Source organism: Chanos chanos, chromosome 4 (genome assembly GCF_902362185.1).
Source record: "Chanos chanos chromosome 4, fChaCha1.1, whole genome shotgun sequence".
NCBI classification, from domain to species: Eukaryota; Metazoa; Chordata; class Actinopteri; order Gonorynchiformes; family Chanidae; genus Chanos; species Chanos chanos.
The window spans coordinates 29,892,833-29,908,646 of record NC_044498.1 but is presented as its reverse complement, the minus strand read 5'-3'; the positions used below and the strand labels follow the sequence as shown (position 1 = coordinate 29,908,646).

At 40.6% G+C, this 15,814-nt stretch overlaps 1 protein-coding gene across 1 annotated transcript in view; it reads left to right on the top strand.

Annotated features, from left to right (window-relative positions):
- Window positions 1-11,797, top strand: part of sorbs1 (sorbin and SH3 domain containing 1) — a 60,455-nt gene extending 48,658 nt beyond the window's left edge. The window contains exons 17-27 of the mRNA XM_030771876.1: window positions 2,091-2,176; window positions 2,836-3,003; window positions 5,052-5,098; window positions 5,631-5,745; window positions 6,389-6,514; window positions 6,788-6,982; window positions 7,232-7,762; window positions 8,651-8,746; window positions 9,520-9,704; window positions 11,237-11,343; window positions 11,649-11,797. Of these exons, the coding sequence (XP_030627736.1) occupies window positions 2,091-2,176; window positions 2,836-3,003; window positions 5,052-5,098; window positions 5,631-5,745; window positions 6,389-6,514; window positions 6,788-6,982; window positions 7,232-7,762; window positions 8,651-8,746; window positions 9,520-9,704; window positions 11,237-11,343; window positions 11,649-11,716 (1,724 nt within the window). The 3' untranslated portion in view covers window positions 11,717-11,797. The remainder of the gene's footprint in view (window positions 1-2,090; window positions 2,177-2,835; window positions 3,004-5,051; window positions 5,099-5,630; window positions 5,746-6,388; window positions 6,515-6,787; window positions 6,983-7,231; window positions 7,763-8,650; window positions 8,747-9,519; window positions 9,705-11,236; window positions 11,344-11,648) is intronic.
- The last annotated feature ends 4,017 nt before the right edge of the window (window positions 11,798-15,814 follow it).

Below are 15,814 nucleotides of genomic sequence, written 5' to 3'. Positions count from 1 at the left end.
TGAAACAGAACCGTATTGTCAAAAAATTTTCATGCTAGGAAGCTGATATTTCGAAGGCAATGCCCATTAGCTCATTAACCATTAACTCTGATTTAGCAATTGCTTTTGCTGCGCATGCCTGTGAGGCATGATAATTAAAAAATAATTAAAAAATGTTACAGCAATATAGTCATAAAAATAAACAGAAAGTTTTAATTTAGCAGTTTTGACCTTTTTAGCATTTTTTTCTGTTCCTCAGTGTAAAGATGGACATTGCTTCGTACAATTAACGACAACATGATTGTATTTGCAGGCAAGAAATGAAAACCATCTCAAACCATTAAACCAGTAAAAAAAAGTTGATTTGAGGACCTAAATTATTTCTTAGATATTACCTTAGATTCACCCAAGGGGAGTCAGCACGAAAGTCAAATGGGGCTGATGATAAAAAGTCAGAATTTAAGTCAAATCCATGGAAAAATGCAAAAAAGGAGATGCAGAAAGACAGTGCCATTTTTCACATATGACTGGTTTGTCATTGTGAGTAAACACTAATAAATTAATTATTCAATAAACTAAAATCCAGTGATCTCATGACTGAAGTTCCCCAAGAGTTACAAATAAGCAGATCCCCTTTCTGTTGGTCTTATGTCACAGTAGTCTTTCTTAACTCTTACTCTTTCTGTTGGTCTTATGTCACAGTAGTCTTTCTTTACTCTTACTCTTTCTGTCGGTCTTATGTCGCAGTAGTCTTTCTTTACTCTTACTCTTTCTGTCGGTCTTATGTCGCAGTAGTCTTTCTTTACTCTTACTCTTTCTGTCGGTCTTATGTCGCAGTAGTCTTTCTTAACTCTTACTCTTTCTGTTGGTCTTATGTCACAGTATTCTTTCTTTACTCTTACTCTTTCCATGCTCTTCACTCTGTTTACTGTGTATTGTCCAACATGAAAACGACCAAGACTCAACATGTGTTCACAGAGCACATAGACATATTCAACTTTTTCATCCTTTTCGGTTTTGACATCTCACTGTCTCATTTTGACACACCATGGCTTCAGCATTTGAGAGCTCAGTGGTCTCTTGATGAAATCTCATGGGAATGTTAACACATTTACACAAAGACAGTTTATATTTCCCATCAACATACCATTTTCAAAATCAACAGGAAGGCTGGTGTGATTTTAGGCTGCGTTTACAGTGCAGGCTACATCTGATTCTAAGGCCAATCTGTTTACATTTACTTTCAAAATTGCTCATTTCTGATACCTGCATTAACTTTAACTATGCATTGAACCTGACCGACATGTGCAAACTGAATACCAGTTAGCACAGCAAACAGGAGCTCTGTTCAAATCATGGCTCTCTGCTGTAGCTGGAGGGGGAGGTCGCCATTTACATTAGCATCCTCTTGAGCCTCTTCAGGGGTCAGCAAGGGGAGTGGCCAAATTTTAAGGACTTTTGGGCTTTTAAATATTTATTGGCGTTGTTTCTAGGGTCACTGATAATTATTCTCTCCCAAGACCCTGGCGATGTGCTCTGATAGTGTAGCTCCATTTTAGCTTACACTGACGCTTCTCTCCATCACTCTATATGTGATAAGTAACCTCAGTGTGAGAATGCTGGGCGACACTTCATGGTAGTGAACTAAATTATTATGACAGGCCAAGGGTGTGACCACGTGACAATGTGAATCTCACATAGCAAGACACAGGTTGGATTCACAGATATCCAGTTGGTTTTGGAACCATGTGTGAACACAGCCCATAATGGATCTGAGTAATCTCTTTGGATTTTTGTTGTTTTACATGGTCACAGGCTGGGTCAAATATAACTGGCATAATGTTTCACGCAGGTTTAGCCAAGATGAATGTAATTGTGATAATTGTATTTGCAAAGCTTTTTAAAATGTCTGTAAGCCATTGTGTGTACATACTTATGTTGTGCTCCCATTTGTATACTTTTGCTTTGCTCTCACTGTGAGATTGTCATGATTCATCTCTCAGCCATTTTCCTAAGTACTCCTGGATGCCTTGAAAACCTGATGTTTCTTTGATGAATCACATCAGCTTATTGAACAGAATGATAAAGTTCTTTTCCTTTTTTTCTGACAGATTCAGATTCCTCACATGCGTTAAGCCAAGGGGACCGTGGAGAGAGCCCAGATGAGGCCGCGCGAAGACGGTACGGAGATAAAGAGGTATGGTTCATAGTTCTCCTGCATGGTTTTCCTTTACAGTTCTCCTTCACAGTTCTCCTTCATAGTTCTCTGTCACACTTCTATATTCTATATTAACTATATTGGGGCTGTTTTATGTTCAGCATTGTGTCAACAGTGACATAAGAAAGTCTTTAATATATTACATGTCATGTCTACTGTTGTCACACTAAATAATCATAGACAAGACAAATATGGTATAATCTATACTGATTAATTTTGTTACAGTTAGAAGATTTCTTTGAATCCTAATGAGCCCTGGAAGCCACATCCCACCACATGTCATACCAATTGGAGAGTAGCAGGAGAGTAACTCTTCGTTAGACAGGATGCTGAGGCCCTCTCTACTTTCATAGTTTGGCATTTTAAAGAATTTCAAGGAAAACAAATAGACTGATCAGTCTGAGTTAATGAAGAGGTTTGTTTTCTGAAAAGAGGATGACGGTAAATTCCATACAGTGCAGTAGTGTGTCTGCACTGAAGGCTACTGATCAGACCCATAAGAATAAAGACACACGTTACATACAGTGCTGATAAAGTACACATGATGGGCTAGATGGTGAGACACCAACAGTGCTACAGAGAGCATTACATGTCTGTTCATATTTGGATAATCAAAAACACCTTCAATTTATTGGCAGAAAATTCTGGAGGAGCAGAGGCGACTGAAGCGAGAACAGGAGGAGGCTGATATAGCATCACGACGGCATGCCGGCATTGTTTTGACGCACCACCAGTTCATTACCAACGACCGCTTCGGAGATCTGCTCACAATCGACAACACGGAGAAACGGAAGTCTGGGTCAGAGGTACACTCAACCTTCCCCATTTCCCTGGATGAGATATGGCTATGTGTGTCTGTGCATGTGTGGGTGTGTGTGTGTGTGTGTGTGTGTGTTTGTTTTTGTGACAGTGACAGCTGTGGATGTGCTGATGGTTCCTGTATTTGAATAGCTAGTTGATGGCTCCAGATTTCTTTGTCTAGTTCTCAGCCACACTGATGCTGTATTAAGTGAAGTACCTTAACACACTGTGTTCAAACAACTTAGTTGTCATGTGCAACAATGAAGTTGTTCAAAATAGTGAAAAAAAAATTATTTATATTATTTACCTGGTTTTCCTGGTTTTTGACCCCACATCATAAGATCCCATTTGCTTTGTCATAAATCCTATAAACAATGCTGTAAGCAGCTGTTGAAACTATACTCCCCACTCTGTGGTTTGTGCCTGTCTGACAGCATGCAAAGACTATCTCACCTTACACTCATGCACTACACCAGATTTTTTCAGCTTGCCTACTACAGCATGTCTAAGTGTAAAGCATTAGTTTATAACATTGTTAATTTGGATACCATGATCTGAGCCATAAGCTTTTTTGCACGATGTGAGGAAAATCTGCAATGTGCGATAACATTGTTCAATATTGTGATGACGATATGACTAGCGATAAATGAACAAATATTAAGGTGTGCATATTAGCTAATACAGTTCTTTCTGTCTTTCTGCTTTAATAGGTGCACTGCTAACATAGACCCCAAACACTGAATAGCCTATTCCCATTGAATAGGGAAATGAAATAAATTATTTCAAACATGTTTTTATTGAACAAGTTGCGCATGATTACTCACCCAGTTAAACAGAACATTAAGTTAAAAAAGACATTATAAAAATTATAAAATTATAAAAAATGGACTGTTGTTGCAACGATGGCAAGGTTCTAGATTTGCTGCTACTCGACATTTGTGGTTTTGTGTTTTGGCTGGTTTTGAATTGTTTGTGTAGTTCTTCATCGTTGTATTGCAGGTGGTAATGGAGGTTGGTTGTGTTTCCTCTGGAAGTTGCCACAACTGTTCAGCTTGTTTTACACAATACCTGTGTTTGTAACACATTGTCTCTCCTGAATCCAAAATAATTCCAAGTAGCAGAGGTGCTATTCTTTTTCACCACAAGGTCTTTGTCAACCACATTTTCCTCGTTCTTCTCTCCTTCCTCAGCCATTGTGCTAGCTAACCTTGCAGTCACCACCAAATTGACACCTATTAATCTGAGGGTAGTTGACACCTAACTGGGGCTTCATCTGATTGTCTAAATGGTATATATGTATGGCCCATGTATCCAGGGCTCCATCTGATAAGTCAAATGTTCACATGCTGAATGTGAATGCATGGCACGTGTAAACAAAATGATTTTTCTTATTCGTCGCATTTCAGGCAGTCTTTTGCGATGTGTTTATTGCGTATGTTCATATCACGATGACAATGAAAAATGATTTATTGGTCAGCTACTGGTTAGCGTGTACATTAATATATGGTAAATGTAGTGGTGGATGCCTGCAGTATATACAGATTTTAAACAGATACCTGATCACCTGTACATTTTACTGAAGCGCAGCCATCCTCCTGTGTCTATCTACACACTGTAACAGGCACTGACAACTGCTGAGACTATCAGTAAGGTACTATTACAAACAACAGTCATGCTGTTTCCCTCACAGCTGTTAAACTACGGTATTGAAGGCCTGGTCGATAACTAATAGAATTCAGAACTGCTGCAGTGGGCTAAATGAAAAAGTGAACAGAGCTCTGAACGTGCAGCACAATGTGTGGGGCAGGGACACATTATTAATGAATTAATTAATGAAGCATCACAGAGCACCCTTTTTATGGGGATGCACAGCATGTGTAACTCAGACACAGAGCAGGAGAAACTATCACCCTTTAACATGTACATTAATATATCTTATAATACTGTATAAGATAATATAACACATATATCTTATAGTATTGATCTGAGAGTGTTGTCCTCACATGGCCTCTTCAGATTCTACGGATTTATGATGTAACTTGTCTTTTCACAGAGAACGCCTGCCTTGGCCAAATTTGACTTCAAAGCAGAGAGTCTAAAGTGAGTAACACTCCCACTCCCCTGTGGATGGCATTCGTTTAACTGTTTTCAATAAACAAATTAATTAATTAATTAATTAATGAAACTGAGCATTCTGGTTTATTTTCATAGCTCATTTCCACAAATTTGATAAGTTAAGTTTACTTTATTTGTCCACACAATGGGGAAATTTGACCTCTGCATTTGACCCATCCAAGGTAGTGATGATAAGCAACTGCTTCCATTTATTAAATAAATCTCATAAATCTAAAATATATTTGTGGACATCTTTATAATCATTTCTTATCTTGTTTCAAGGCCTCTAGACTGATGTGACAGATTTTGTTAATTTTTAAAAGAACATACATTGTGTTTACTTACATCAAAGAGGCATTTGTTCATGTCACCCACAGATAGTTAATTCGCTATGATTAAAGATGAGGTGTAAGCCAAGAACATAACTCTAAAAGAATGTCTATGTGGTTGAAGGAAAAAGACTTGGAGAGCATTGTAACTGATTCTTTATCACACTCAACGCTTCTCCTTTTTTCAGGGAATTGCCATTTCAAAAGGGAGACATCGTCTACATCTACCGACAGGTGGACCTGAACTGGTATGAAGGAGAGCACCATGGCAGAGTGGGCATTTTCCCACGCAGTTACGTTGAGGTACGTCAACTCTGTCTCAGAACATCATATCTGGAATATATTGTAATGTCTGCCTAAACAACAGTCAGTAAATAAACTGCTTTTGTCACCTCTCCTTTACTTAATTGATACTCTTTATCGTACTCTATACATAGAAGCTATGGCAAAAATGTTTTTTGTTTGTGTTTTGGGTTTGTCTCGTGGGGGAGGGGGGTGCATTGTCAGTTCTTCTAATGAAGTTTTAGGCAGATGATTGTTCTGTGACAGTTCTGTGTTTGTTGTTATTAGCATTAGATGAGGAAGAGCTGGTTTTAAAACAGTGACATAGAGCAGTTCCTATATGTAGCAGGGCTGATTGGAGTCTCTGTTCAGTTATACCATACCTCTCTGTCTTGGCTGTTCAGTTACACCTTACCTCTCTGCCTTAGCTGTTCAGTTATACCTCACCTCTCTGTCTTAGCTGTTCAGTTATACCTTACCTCTCTGCCTTAGCTGTTCAGTTATACCTTACCTCTCTGCCTTAGCTGTTCAGTTATACCTTACCTCTCTGTCTTAGCTGTTCAGTTATACCTTACCTCTCTGTCTTAGCTGTTCAGTTATACCTTACCTCTCTGCCTTAGCTGTTCAGTTATACCTTACCTCTCTGTCTTGGCTGTTCTTCCAGCTCCTTCCACCCACAGAGAAAGCCCAGCCTAAGAAGAGTGCTCCAGTCCAAGTGCTTGAGTATGGAGAGGCCATCGCCCGTTTTAATTTCACTGGTGACACGGCCGTGGAGATGTCCTTCAGAAAGGTATAGCCAAGGGCCTGTGCTTCCTCTCAGTCTAATACAGTCTCTGACCCAGTTAGGATGTGAAATTCACTACACACACACTGAAACACGTAAGAATTTCATGCTGCAGTGTTTTTACATGGACATTAAAAGTGTTTTTGATAAACTTTTAACTGTTATAACAATTGCTATACAAATTATAAAAAATAGCCTGGTTCTTTTCATCCAAACACTGTAACTTGGTGATCAGTTTGGCGTATAAAGTATTGATGCAGTTCTGCCCTTCTCCTGCAGGGGGAACGTATCACACTGATTCGCAGGGTGGATGAGAACTGGTATGAGGGCAAAATCTCAGGCACCAACAGGCAGGGCATCTTCCCTGTCACTTACATAGAGGTGCACAAAAGACCCCGAGTCAAAAACGGCGTGGACTACCCAGATCCTCCCCTCAGCCAATCGCCTCACCGCAGCACAAATGCCTCCCCACAGGTAAAGAGTTCTCATTGACCTTCACACCTGTCAGTCTCATTTGGATGAACTCTGTTCAAGACATCTTTGTAAGAAAAAGTGATTCCTCTTTTTTAAGTTTGACACGGGCTTCATTGGGCAATTTTCATTTTTCTTCATTTTCATTCTTTTTCAATTATTTGATGTTTCACTTTTCCTTTCCCTGTCTGTTCATTATCCCTTCTCCTCTCTTTCTCCATCTCTCTTGTATGACTCCCTGTCCTCTTAAAGCCAATACGTAACCGGCTTACCACGTCTCCCCTCCCCCTCCCGCGCTCCCCATGCCGCTCCGTCTCTCCTGAGGTTCACGCCATCTCCAACGAGTGGATTTCTCTGACCGTGGGTGGGGGCAGCCCCCCAGCGGCCCCTACCCCTCCTCCCCCTCCCTTGCCCAGCTTGTCCTACCGACTGGGCGAGTACTTGCCCCCCCCTCTGTCTGCCAGCCCCGTGCCCCCTGTCAGTGGGAGCCCCTACGGCATCTCTCCAACAGCCTCCCCGTCATCCTCCCCTCTGCCACCCCCCTGCCCACCCCGCCCCAGCTCCGCCACCCCCTTCCTCACCTTCACTCCCCCCCAGGGTGAGGACTTCCTCCTCTCCCCACCCTCCCCCCGCCTGTCCCGCAGCCTGAGTCCCTGTGGGGGGGCTGGGCTGGAGGGATGGCTGGCAGGTGCCAGCCCCCTGGAGCTGACTGAGGGGAGAGAGGGAGACAGGGGAGGCAGTGGCCGTCAGGTCCCTTATGACTGGGGGAACAGACCAGTGGAGGTATATCCTGCATGGTGTGCAGTGCAGCCCGACACAACTAAGGCAGAGTCTAGTGAGAGAGAGGTTTTGAGAGAGAGGTTTTGACTATTAGCTTGTGGCTTGGACAGCTAGCCTTTGCAAGGATGAATTTTCACACATGTCTTTAGTACAGAGCTTTGACTGTGTGGGTGGTGTCACAGAAACAAACTGCATGGAGACGTGTGTACACTACTAACCTGCTGAGGTGAGAGAGAACAGTAGAGGTGTTTTGAGTGTGTGGGGACTGAAATGTGTTCTAAAATACATTCTGCTGCTTGTTTCGGATGATGCGTGGCTGTGCATGTCGTGATTGATTTGGAAGTTGGGAGAAAGTGATAGTGCCTGAGATTCTGTGGTTACTGTGTGGATTTCAAACAACCTGATTCATGTCAGGAAACTGTCCATTTTGTCTTGTGCTTGTGTTTAAGAGAAAGGTTGGAGGGAGCTGATCGAAACTGATCAAACATGACACAGGTTACAGAAAGGCCATGTCATCCTCGTGTGTTACAGCTTGTATATGAGTGAAGAAATATACAGTATTAATATAGCAACACAATGACAACAGTACCTATGAAGGCCTATTTAAAGCTATCTCCTCACAATTTCCTCTGTGAAGTAAGGGTTACATCATGTGTGGTTTATTGTCACAGTGTGATTCCTGTTACTAACACACAACTGTTTCCCAAACTCTCCTGTTACCCTGAGGCACAGACTGAGAGCCAGACTCTCTTTTCCCAAGTTCTAACATCCAAGTGTGTGAATAAAGTTGAGCTGACCGTGGAGCTGTACCTCAGGGCAACTTTTTACCTGTGTTGGTGTTACCACATTCAAACGGGTTGAATTTTCCCATCATGTTGTTTTTCTCCTCAGCCTTTGAAGAGCCAAAGCGACTACCAGGAGCGATCCTCCAGAAGTCCAGTCATGTTGTTTGACATCCCAGACAATATGAATGCAAACTCATTCACGGTAAGGGACTTCCACCGTGAACAATCAGCCACTGCTTAAAGATAAACATGACACCGGTCACATTTTTAGATTGTACCTGATACATACAACACCCATTTGATACCACATTGTGGAATGTTTATGTGCATAAGACAATGGAAAATATTATGCTGTTCATGATCTATTTGGATTGTTTGTTTAACCTGTCATTCTCAATCCTTTTAATTTCTCATTTTTTTCCATTTCTATATATTTTTCAGTAACTTTTAATCTTGCTCAATCCATACCTATGATTCACTCTGCATTTACCATTTTTGATTTAGCCCTGCACTAACACAATTGATTCAAGTAATCAACTAGCCTTTTTTTTCAAGCAGATGAAAAGTTGAATCTGGTTTGGTAGAACAAGGCTTAAACTAAAATACTGCAGGAAGGAAAACCATATGAATGGACTGGGAATGAACTATCCTAATCATGAATTAAAAATGTGTGTGTAAGATAGATGCATGTCTTCCCTGATCTTGACTAATATTGCACTCTTTCTTCATAAACTCATTCTTCTGTCTTGCTCTTCCATGCTTGCCCTCTGGATTCCATCACCACCCCCGGCTTCCCCGGCTTTAACGGACACCCTCCCTCCTTCCTCTCTGCCTTCTTACTTACTGGATCCCTTCTTTCCTGTTTCCTCTAACCTTCCCACTTGCCAACCCACACTTCCGTCTGAATGACTCTGGTGTTGACCTCTGGGCTTGGGGATCTGGGTACTTTCTCCATCTTGACCTCCCCTCCATTAGGAGGCAGTGTGTAATGAGATCATGAATATTGCTGAGACCTCAGTGAGGTACTGCAGCACGCTGTCACGTCCCATAGACTCTGCCCACAAACTCCTGCCTCACCCAAGTAAACACTCTCTCATCATTTCCCAGCAACCCCAGTCTCACAGCAGCAGCCCCGAGCCTGGACGTATGAGCTGCGGAATGTGAGTATTAGCTGTGAGTGTGTGTGTGTGTGTGTGTGTGTGTGTGTGTGTGTAATGTGTGCACGCATGTGTGTGTGTAATGTATGTGTGTGGACTACAGTTGCCCAGTTTCATCACAATGCTGCTTATTTATCCTTATAATATATCCAGGTCCTTTTGTCAGGTGTGTAGTGTTTGGAAGGCTAACTGAATCAGGTGCACTGTTGTCAGCTGTGTAGTGGTTGATAGACTACCTGAATCAGGTGCAGTGTTGTCATGTGTGTAGTGTTTGGAAGACTACCTGAATCAGGTGCACTGTTGTCAGTTGTGTAATGTCTGGAAGACTGCCTGAATTAGGTACACTGTTGTCAGGTGTGTAATCACTGTGGCTGTGTCCGAAATGGCATACTAGCGTACTGCGTACTGCATACTAGCCTAGTATACACTGCGTACTGCACACTACTCCACACGCTAGTATACAGTATGGTATGCAATTATGAGAACTTTCGTGTAGTGCACTACACTTTGCTATTGGTTGGGCTATCTGTTCTGTTAAAATCGAACAACACGTGACTACCACAAATATGTATCAAAAGTAGCCCTATAAGAAAGCGTATGAAGACTTATTACACCAAAATATGCAACTGATACATTTATATTCGGAACTGCAGCTGCAGTTGAAGTTGAAGCTGGTTCTGTCGCTTTCCGCCATGTTTTGAAAATTTTTTGACAGTTGGAAATCACCGCGTTGCTTCATGGGATGCTGTACCCGACGAAGTGAGCTCCGGTTGTATACTGCAAATTTTCGCCAGAGTAGTACATCATCCGGGTAACTGTCGTGTACTGCAAAATTTTTATTTTTCACGTACTGCATACTACTTACTACTTTTACGTCAAGATCAGTATGCGAGTAGTATGTAGTATGCCATTTCGGACACAGCCTGTCTTTTAACTGTAGTGCATGTAGGATTTTTCTGTAAGAGCCAAAATCAAACCAAACACTGGGAAGAGCAAAACTGTTTAGACTGATTTGAAGAGACTGTGCACACATACACATCTCATACACACACTCACACACACATGTATGTGGTAGCAGTCTAGTTTGAAGACACACTATAGTCAGGTGGTGCACAATGTGGTCCAGTGTATCCTATAATTTTTCACTTTTTCCTTCACTGTGACTGGGACAAATGACGTGCAGTGGTTCATTCTTAAGCCTTTCACAGGAAATAACTGAAAGGCTGGAGCTGAACAAAAAGAAAATCTTAATTGAACTTACACATATTGGAACGACCTGACCTCTGTATTTGCTGGATTTGATGTGTCTGATGGATTTGTGATGTTGTATTGTTTCATGTGACTGGAGGATTTGTAGTGTTGTGTAGTTTTATGTGTCTGATGGATTTGTGATGTTGTATAGTTTTTCGTGTCTGAAGGATTTGTAGTGTTGTGTAGTTTTATGTGTCTGGATTTGTAGTGTTGTGTAGTTTTATATGTCTGATGGGTTTGTGGTGTAGTTTTGTGTCTGATGGATTTGTGGTGTTGTACTGTAGTTTCCAGGCTCTATACAGTTATGTGCCACAGAATGAAGATGAGCTGGAACTCCAGGAAGGAGATCTGGTCAGCGTGATGGAGAAGTGTGATGACGGTTGGTTCGTCGGTATGTGTCGCCCACAGAGTCAGAGCACAGTCAAATCACTGCCCCAGCGCGTCAGAGCTGGACTAGATTTGATAGCTGCATTTGGCTTCCTAGTCCATTCAACAAATTATTCTGCAGAAATGTGCGAGAGAAATTTTAGCTGTGTTTCCAAAACATAAACATTTTCTTGAGTATATATGAATGGAGAAATGTGAAACCCATTATTATTATTATTGTTATTATTATTATTATTATCTTTTTTCCACTCTCTGGCTGTAAAGCTGGATATTTGAATATGGCTCTGACCCTTTCTGTCTGTTGTGCAGGAACCTCCAAGAGAACGAAACAGTTTGGCACCTTCCCTGGGAACTACGTGAAGGCCGTCAACTTGTAACCTGTAAAACTGTACAGTGTGTCTAAGAAGATTGTGAAGTTTGCCTTTGGCTGCCTGAAGCATTTGGCATATCATTACTGTAGCGCTTGAGTGTTTGACTTTTATTTTTTTTTTCCTTTTTTGTTTGTTTGTTTTTTTTCTCTTTTTGAGGATTGTATCTTAGCCAGGTGAATGCATATGTCTGAGTATGTTATGAGTAAGGCTCCTGGCATGTCAGTGAAGAACACATGGGGGGGGGTGGTTCTTAAAATTATAACTAACTCAGTGAAATTCACCACCTTTTTCAGCTGAGCAAACTCGATTCAGCTTGGTTCAAGTTCAAATTCAGACGATTAACGACACTAAAGGGATGGCAAGAAGTTGCCATTTCACTGGCATGATTTTTTTTTTTTTTCCTCCTGCTACCCTGGTGAGGTCCTTTTAATAACCCTGAATGAAAATAAAAAATTTTTATAGAGGCCAGCAGGGGGAGCAAGACAGAGAATTTCCAATGTAGATTCACAGCTGAAACTAAAGCATGCAGTACCTTCACTGCATTATATACTTGACAGACTCACCGTATGTTCAGAAACAATGGAGTATAAGCCAAAACACCTGTCAGAAAGCTAGTCATTATTATATGTTGTATATACTCTAGTCTTACAGTGTCATTTGAATTGCAGAGATTAGATTTTTTTTGTTTTTTTGAAGTTTTTTTGAAGGAACAGAAGGATATGTTAGTACAGAAAAGGTTCTGGATTGGTAAGTGGTCCAAAAGAAGACCCTGATGTGGTGATCTCTGAAAGGTTGCGATATGTGTCAGACATCAGGGCTAATTCAGCTGTCTTTTCAAATGCCACATGTTCAGACATACAGATTGTCTATCACTATTTATTAAGGAACCACATGTGCAATAACAGTTTTTTAAAGACATTAGAGTGGTATTTATGTGCAAAGTTTACATATTTGCTCAAGGTCTTTTGGACCAATACCCATGTCCAGTGGAAATTCAGTGACTGTGTTTGGTTTGAAACACTAGTTTCAAGCTTCATGCTACATAAAGACGTTTGGACCAGGTCCAACCAATCATATTCCAACACCTGCATTTCAGAATTCCTTTCGACCTGTTTGAATGCATGGCCCATGCTGTTTTTAAAAGTCTGGGTATGGTTTCAGTTTATTTTTTGGAAAACAAAAAAACTCTGAAAGCACTCAAGAAATCAGTGTTAATGTTGCAGGTGGAGACAGAGTGCCCTTGGACAATTTTTAACTCTAGTCCTGTTCCAAACTGCACTCTGAATGGAAAACCTCCATGCAGTGTTTGATATATCAGAGGATGTACTGGCCCCACTTAGCATTGGTGCCTTGTGGAAATTTGTACCATGTACAGATGATGCCCATTGTGTTGGAAACCTTTACACATCTGAACATTATTATTTGTTTTTTCTCTTTAAAGAACTGGGATGATTGTGCTCAGTACCTGAGGAAGCAGTCATCATTCAAGTTAAACTTGTCTAATTAAGCTATACATCCAAAGACAGCTGAATAAACCTGATTGTCTGATTTGGCACTGTAGGTCAGTTTTGATGCATCTTGGTTAAAAAAAAAGAAAGCACTTAATGCCATCATATAACATTTTAAGCATTTGCTCATGCCACTAAAGAAAAACAAACTTCAAAATGACACATGAAAATGTAAATGCTAAATTAAGAGATAACCAATTAATCAATGCTTAATCCGGACAGTTAATCCAATCTCTAAAAACAAAGAAAGGGTGAATAATTATTAAGCTTCTGAGTAGAGTACTGACCCCGGGACAATGTGTCTTGCTCTACACATCTCCACAGTGTGTCCTGTTTTCTAGAGGAGCAATCAGTATATGTGTATGATTGTAGATTTAAGGTGCAATGCAAGGACATCAGATGACAGCTCATTTTATTACCATGCTAGTGACAATTTTCCTCTGCAGGTTTACATATGTATCTTTGAATATTCCTCTAACATATTGGACAATACTTTTGTTTTTCTGAAAAACCTGTAACCTCTAATTGCCGCCTGATTAGTCATTTGTGTGAAGTGGTCAAATCTGTCTCCACTTTTGTGCTGGTGTCATTTTTCACAAACTAAACTGAAGATATAAGTAGTGTTTTAACACTGTTGAATTGAAACAATCACTGTTAATATGTGTCATCAACCAGTTACTGAAATATTGACCTATATGTTTTGGATCCAGCATTCTGATTATCAGGGAGGTTGCTGACAAATTGTCACAGGCCACATTAAGCCTCTGCATCTTTCAGGAGTATGACCTCTAGTGGGTGACACTGGTATTAAACTCCTGAGCTTGTCAGAGGCTCAGGATGAGTATGTAGTCTCAGAAGGTTCTCTCCATTTACAGTGTCTTTATGAGGTCCTGCACATGTTTCTCTATGGTTTTGGCTTTGTGTTGGCTTTGTATTATCACACACATCGCAACAAACAGCAGTGTTTTTTAACCCCATATTTTCTACTGAACGTGTTGCTGGCAGACCTGTCTATTGATTAAGGAATCCTAAACCAGTAAATAAAAATTTGCTCAATTTAAGAATTTTACTGATAGTCTCAAAGACCTTGTCAGAGTCAGTCAGAACAGACTCGATTTGAATGGTATCACAAACACACTGGAGGTACAGTGTGACATACGAATGTAATAATTCCACACCCTTAAAACATGAGAGTACACAACCGTGTAGGGAATCCACGCGTTAAGCATGAACAAACATGTAAATCTGTATTTTCACCTAGCCTATAAGAACTGTAAATATGTATATTAAAATGAGAATGCACATGGTTGAAGTCACAGAAAGCTCCGAGTGTCCTGGTCTATTTAGTCTGAAGGCTTTTGGCCAAACACAGGGTTAGAGTGGCTGAGCACAGACAGTACAATGTATAGGAATTAACGTTAGCTCCCACTGTGTTTGAATTTTCATGCCTTTTGTTACAATCGGTTTCATTGAGTTGTGCCTGGTTTTAATTTTGCCTTGATTACCACAGAAGGTCCTGCTGAGGGATGTTATCGACTGCCTTAGCACAAGTTGTAGTATTTACCGAAGGAAATGACAGCCACGTCCACGCAGTAGTCCACATTTAACATGTGTGACTCAGTGCCTCTCATGCGTTAGTCATTATCATAATCCTCCATTTACAGAGGTGCACACTGCAGGGTTTGTTTGTTTGCTTTGATTTGCGGTGCTGTTGTAATTACGATATTAAATTTAAAAAGAAACATCATTTACTGCTGTGATCTCAGTATTATGCAATATTTAATAAACTATATCAAAGAACCTGGCTGGCTCTGTTGCTCTGTTGTTCAGTAAGGTAAAATGTAGCTTTATTCTAACTACATCAGGATCTCCATTATCAGCTGGCTGCAGTACGTCTTGAAAACACTGTGTAAACCTCCAATTTATTTCAGATTTCCAAAATAATGGAGGATTTGCCTGTTAGCCAGATCATTTCAGCCAGTGGTTTAATCTGTCGAATCGGAAAAGAGTTAAGGAACCCTCCTATTGGACAGCCTTGAAATTCTCAGGCTAAATGACTAATTGACAAATCCGTGGTGTTCCATACTATAGAGTGGAATCTCTCAGTCAGCTGGATGGCATTAAGGCAGAGATTCAGACAGTCCAATGTGAGACCAGACAATTAACTGAAAACTTTTTAATAGCTTTGTAATATGTCTCACTTGAACTTTCTGACAGTGCGTGAGTGGTATTGTAGATCATGTGACCCAATCAAACCATCATCTAAAAGAGACCTTATTGCTTTTCTATCAGCTATGATGTGTGCCCAAATCTATGGCTAAAGAGTATCGACCAGTTCTGCAAGTCATTTGTGCTCTTTTGATAAGTGAGAAATCAGGCAGTATGACTTCTACACGTGTTCCATACAAAAATATTACCACACATCTGATGAAATACAAAAATATAATAAACAGTGATATAAACAGTTTCCAGGCCTAAACTCAGAAATGTTACTATTGTTTCATTTACATGTGCAAAATACTGAAGTGTAATGACTATAAACATTGCAGGCAGTGGATGGTTCTTCCATAAAACATAGGTAGAGTAGTCCGAGCTG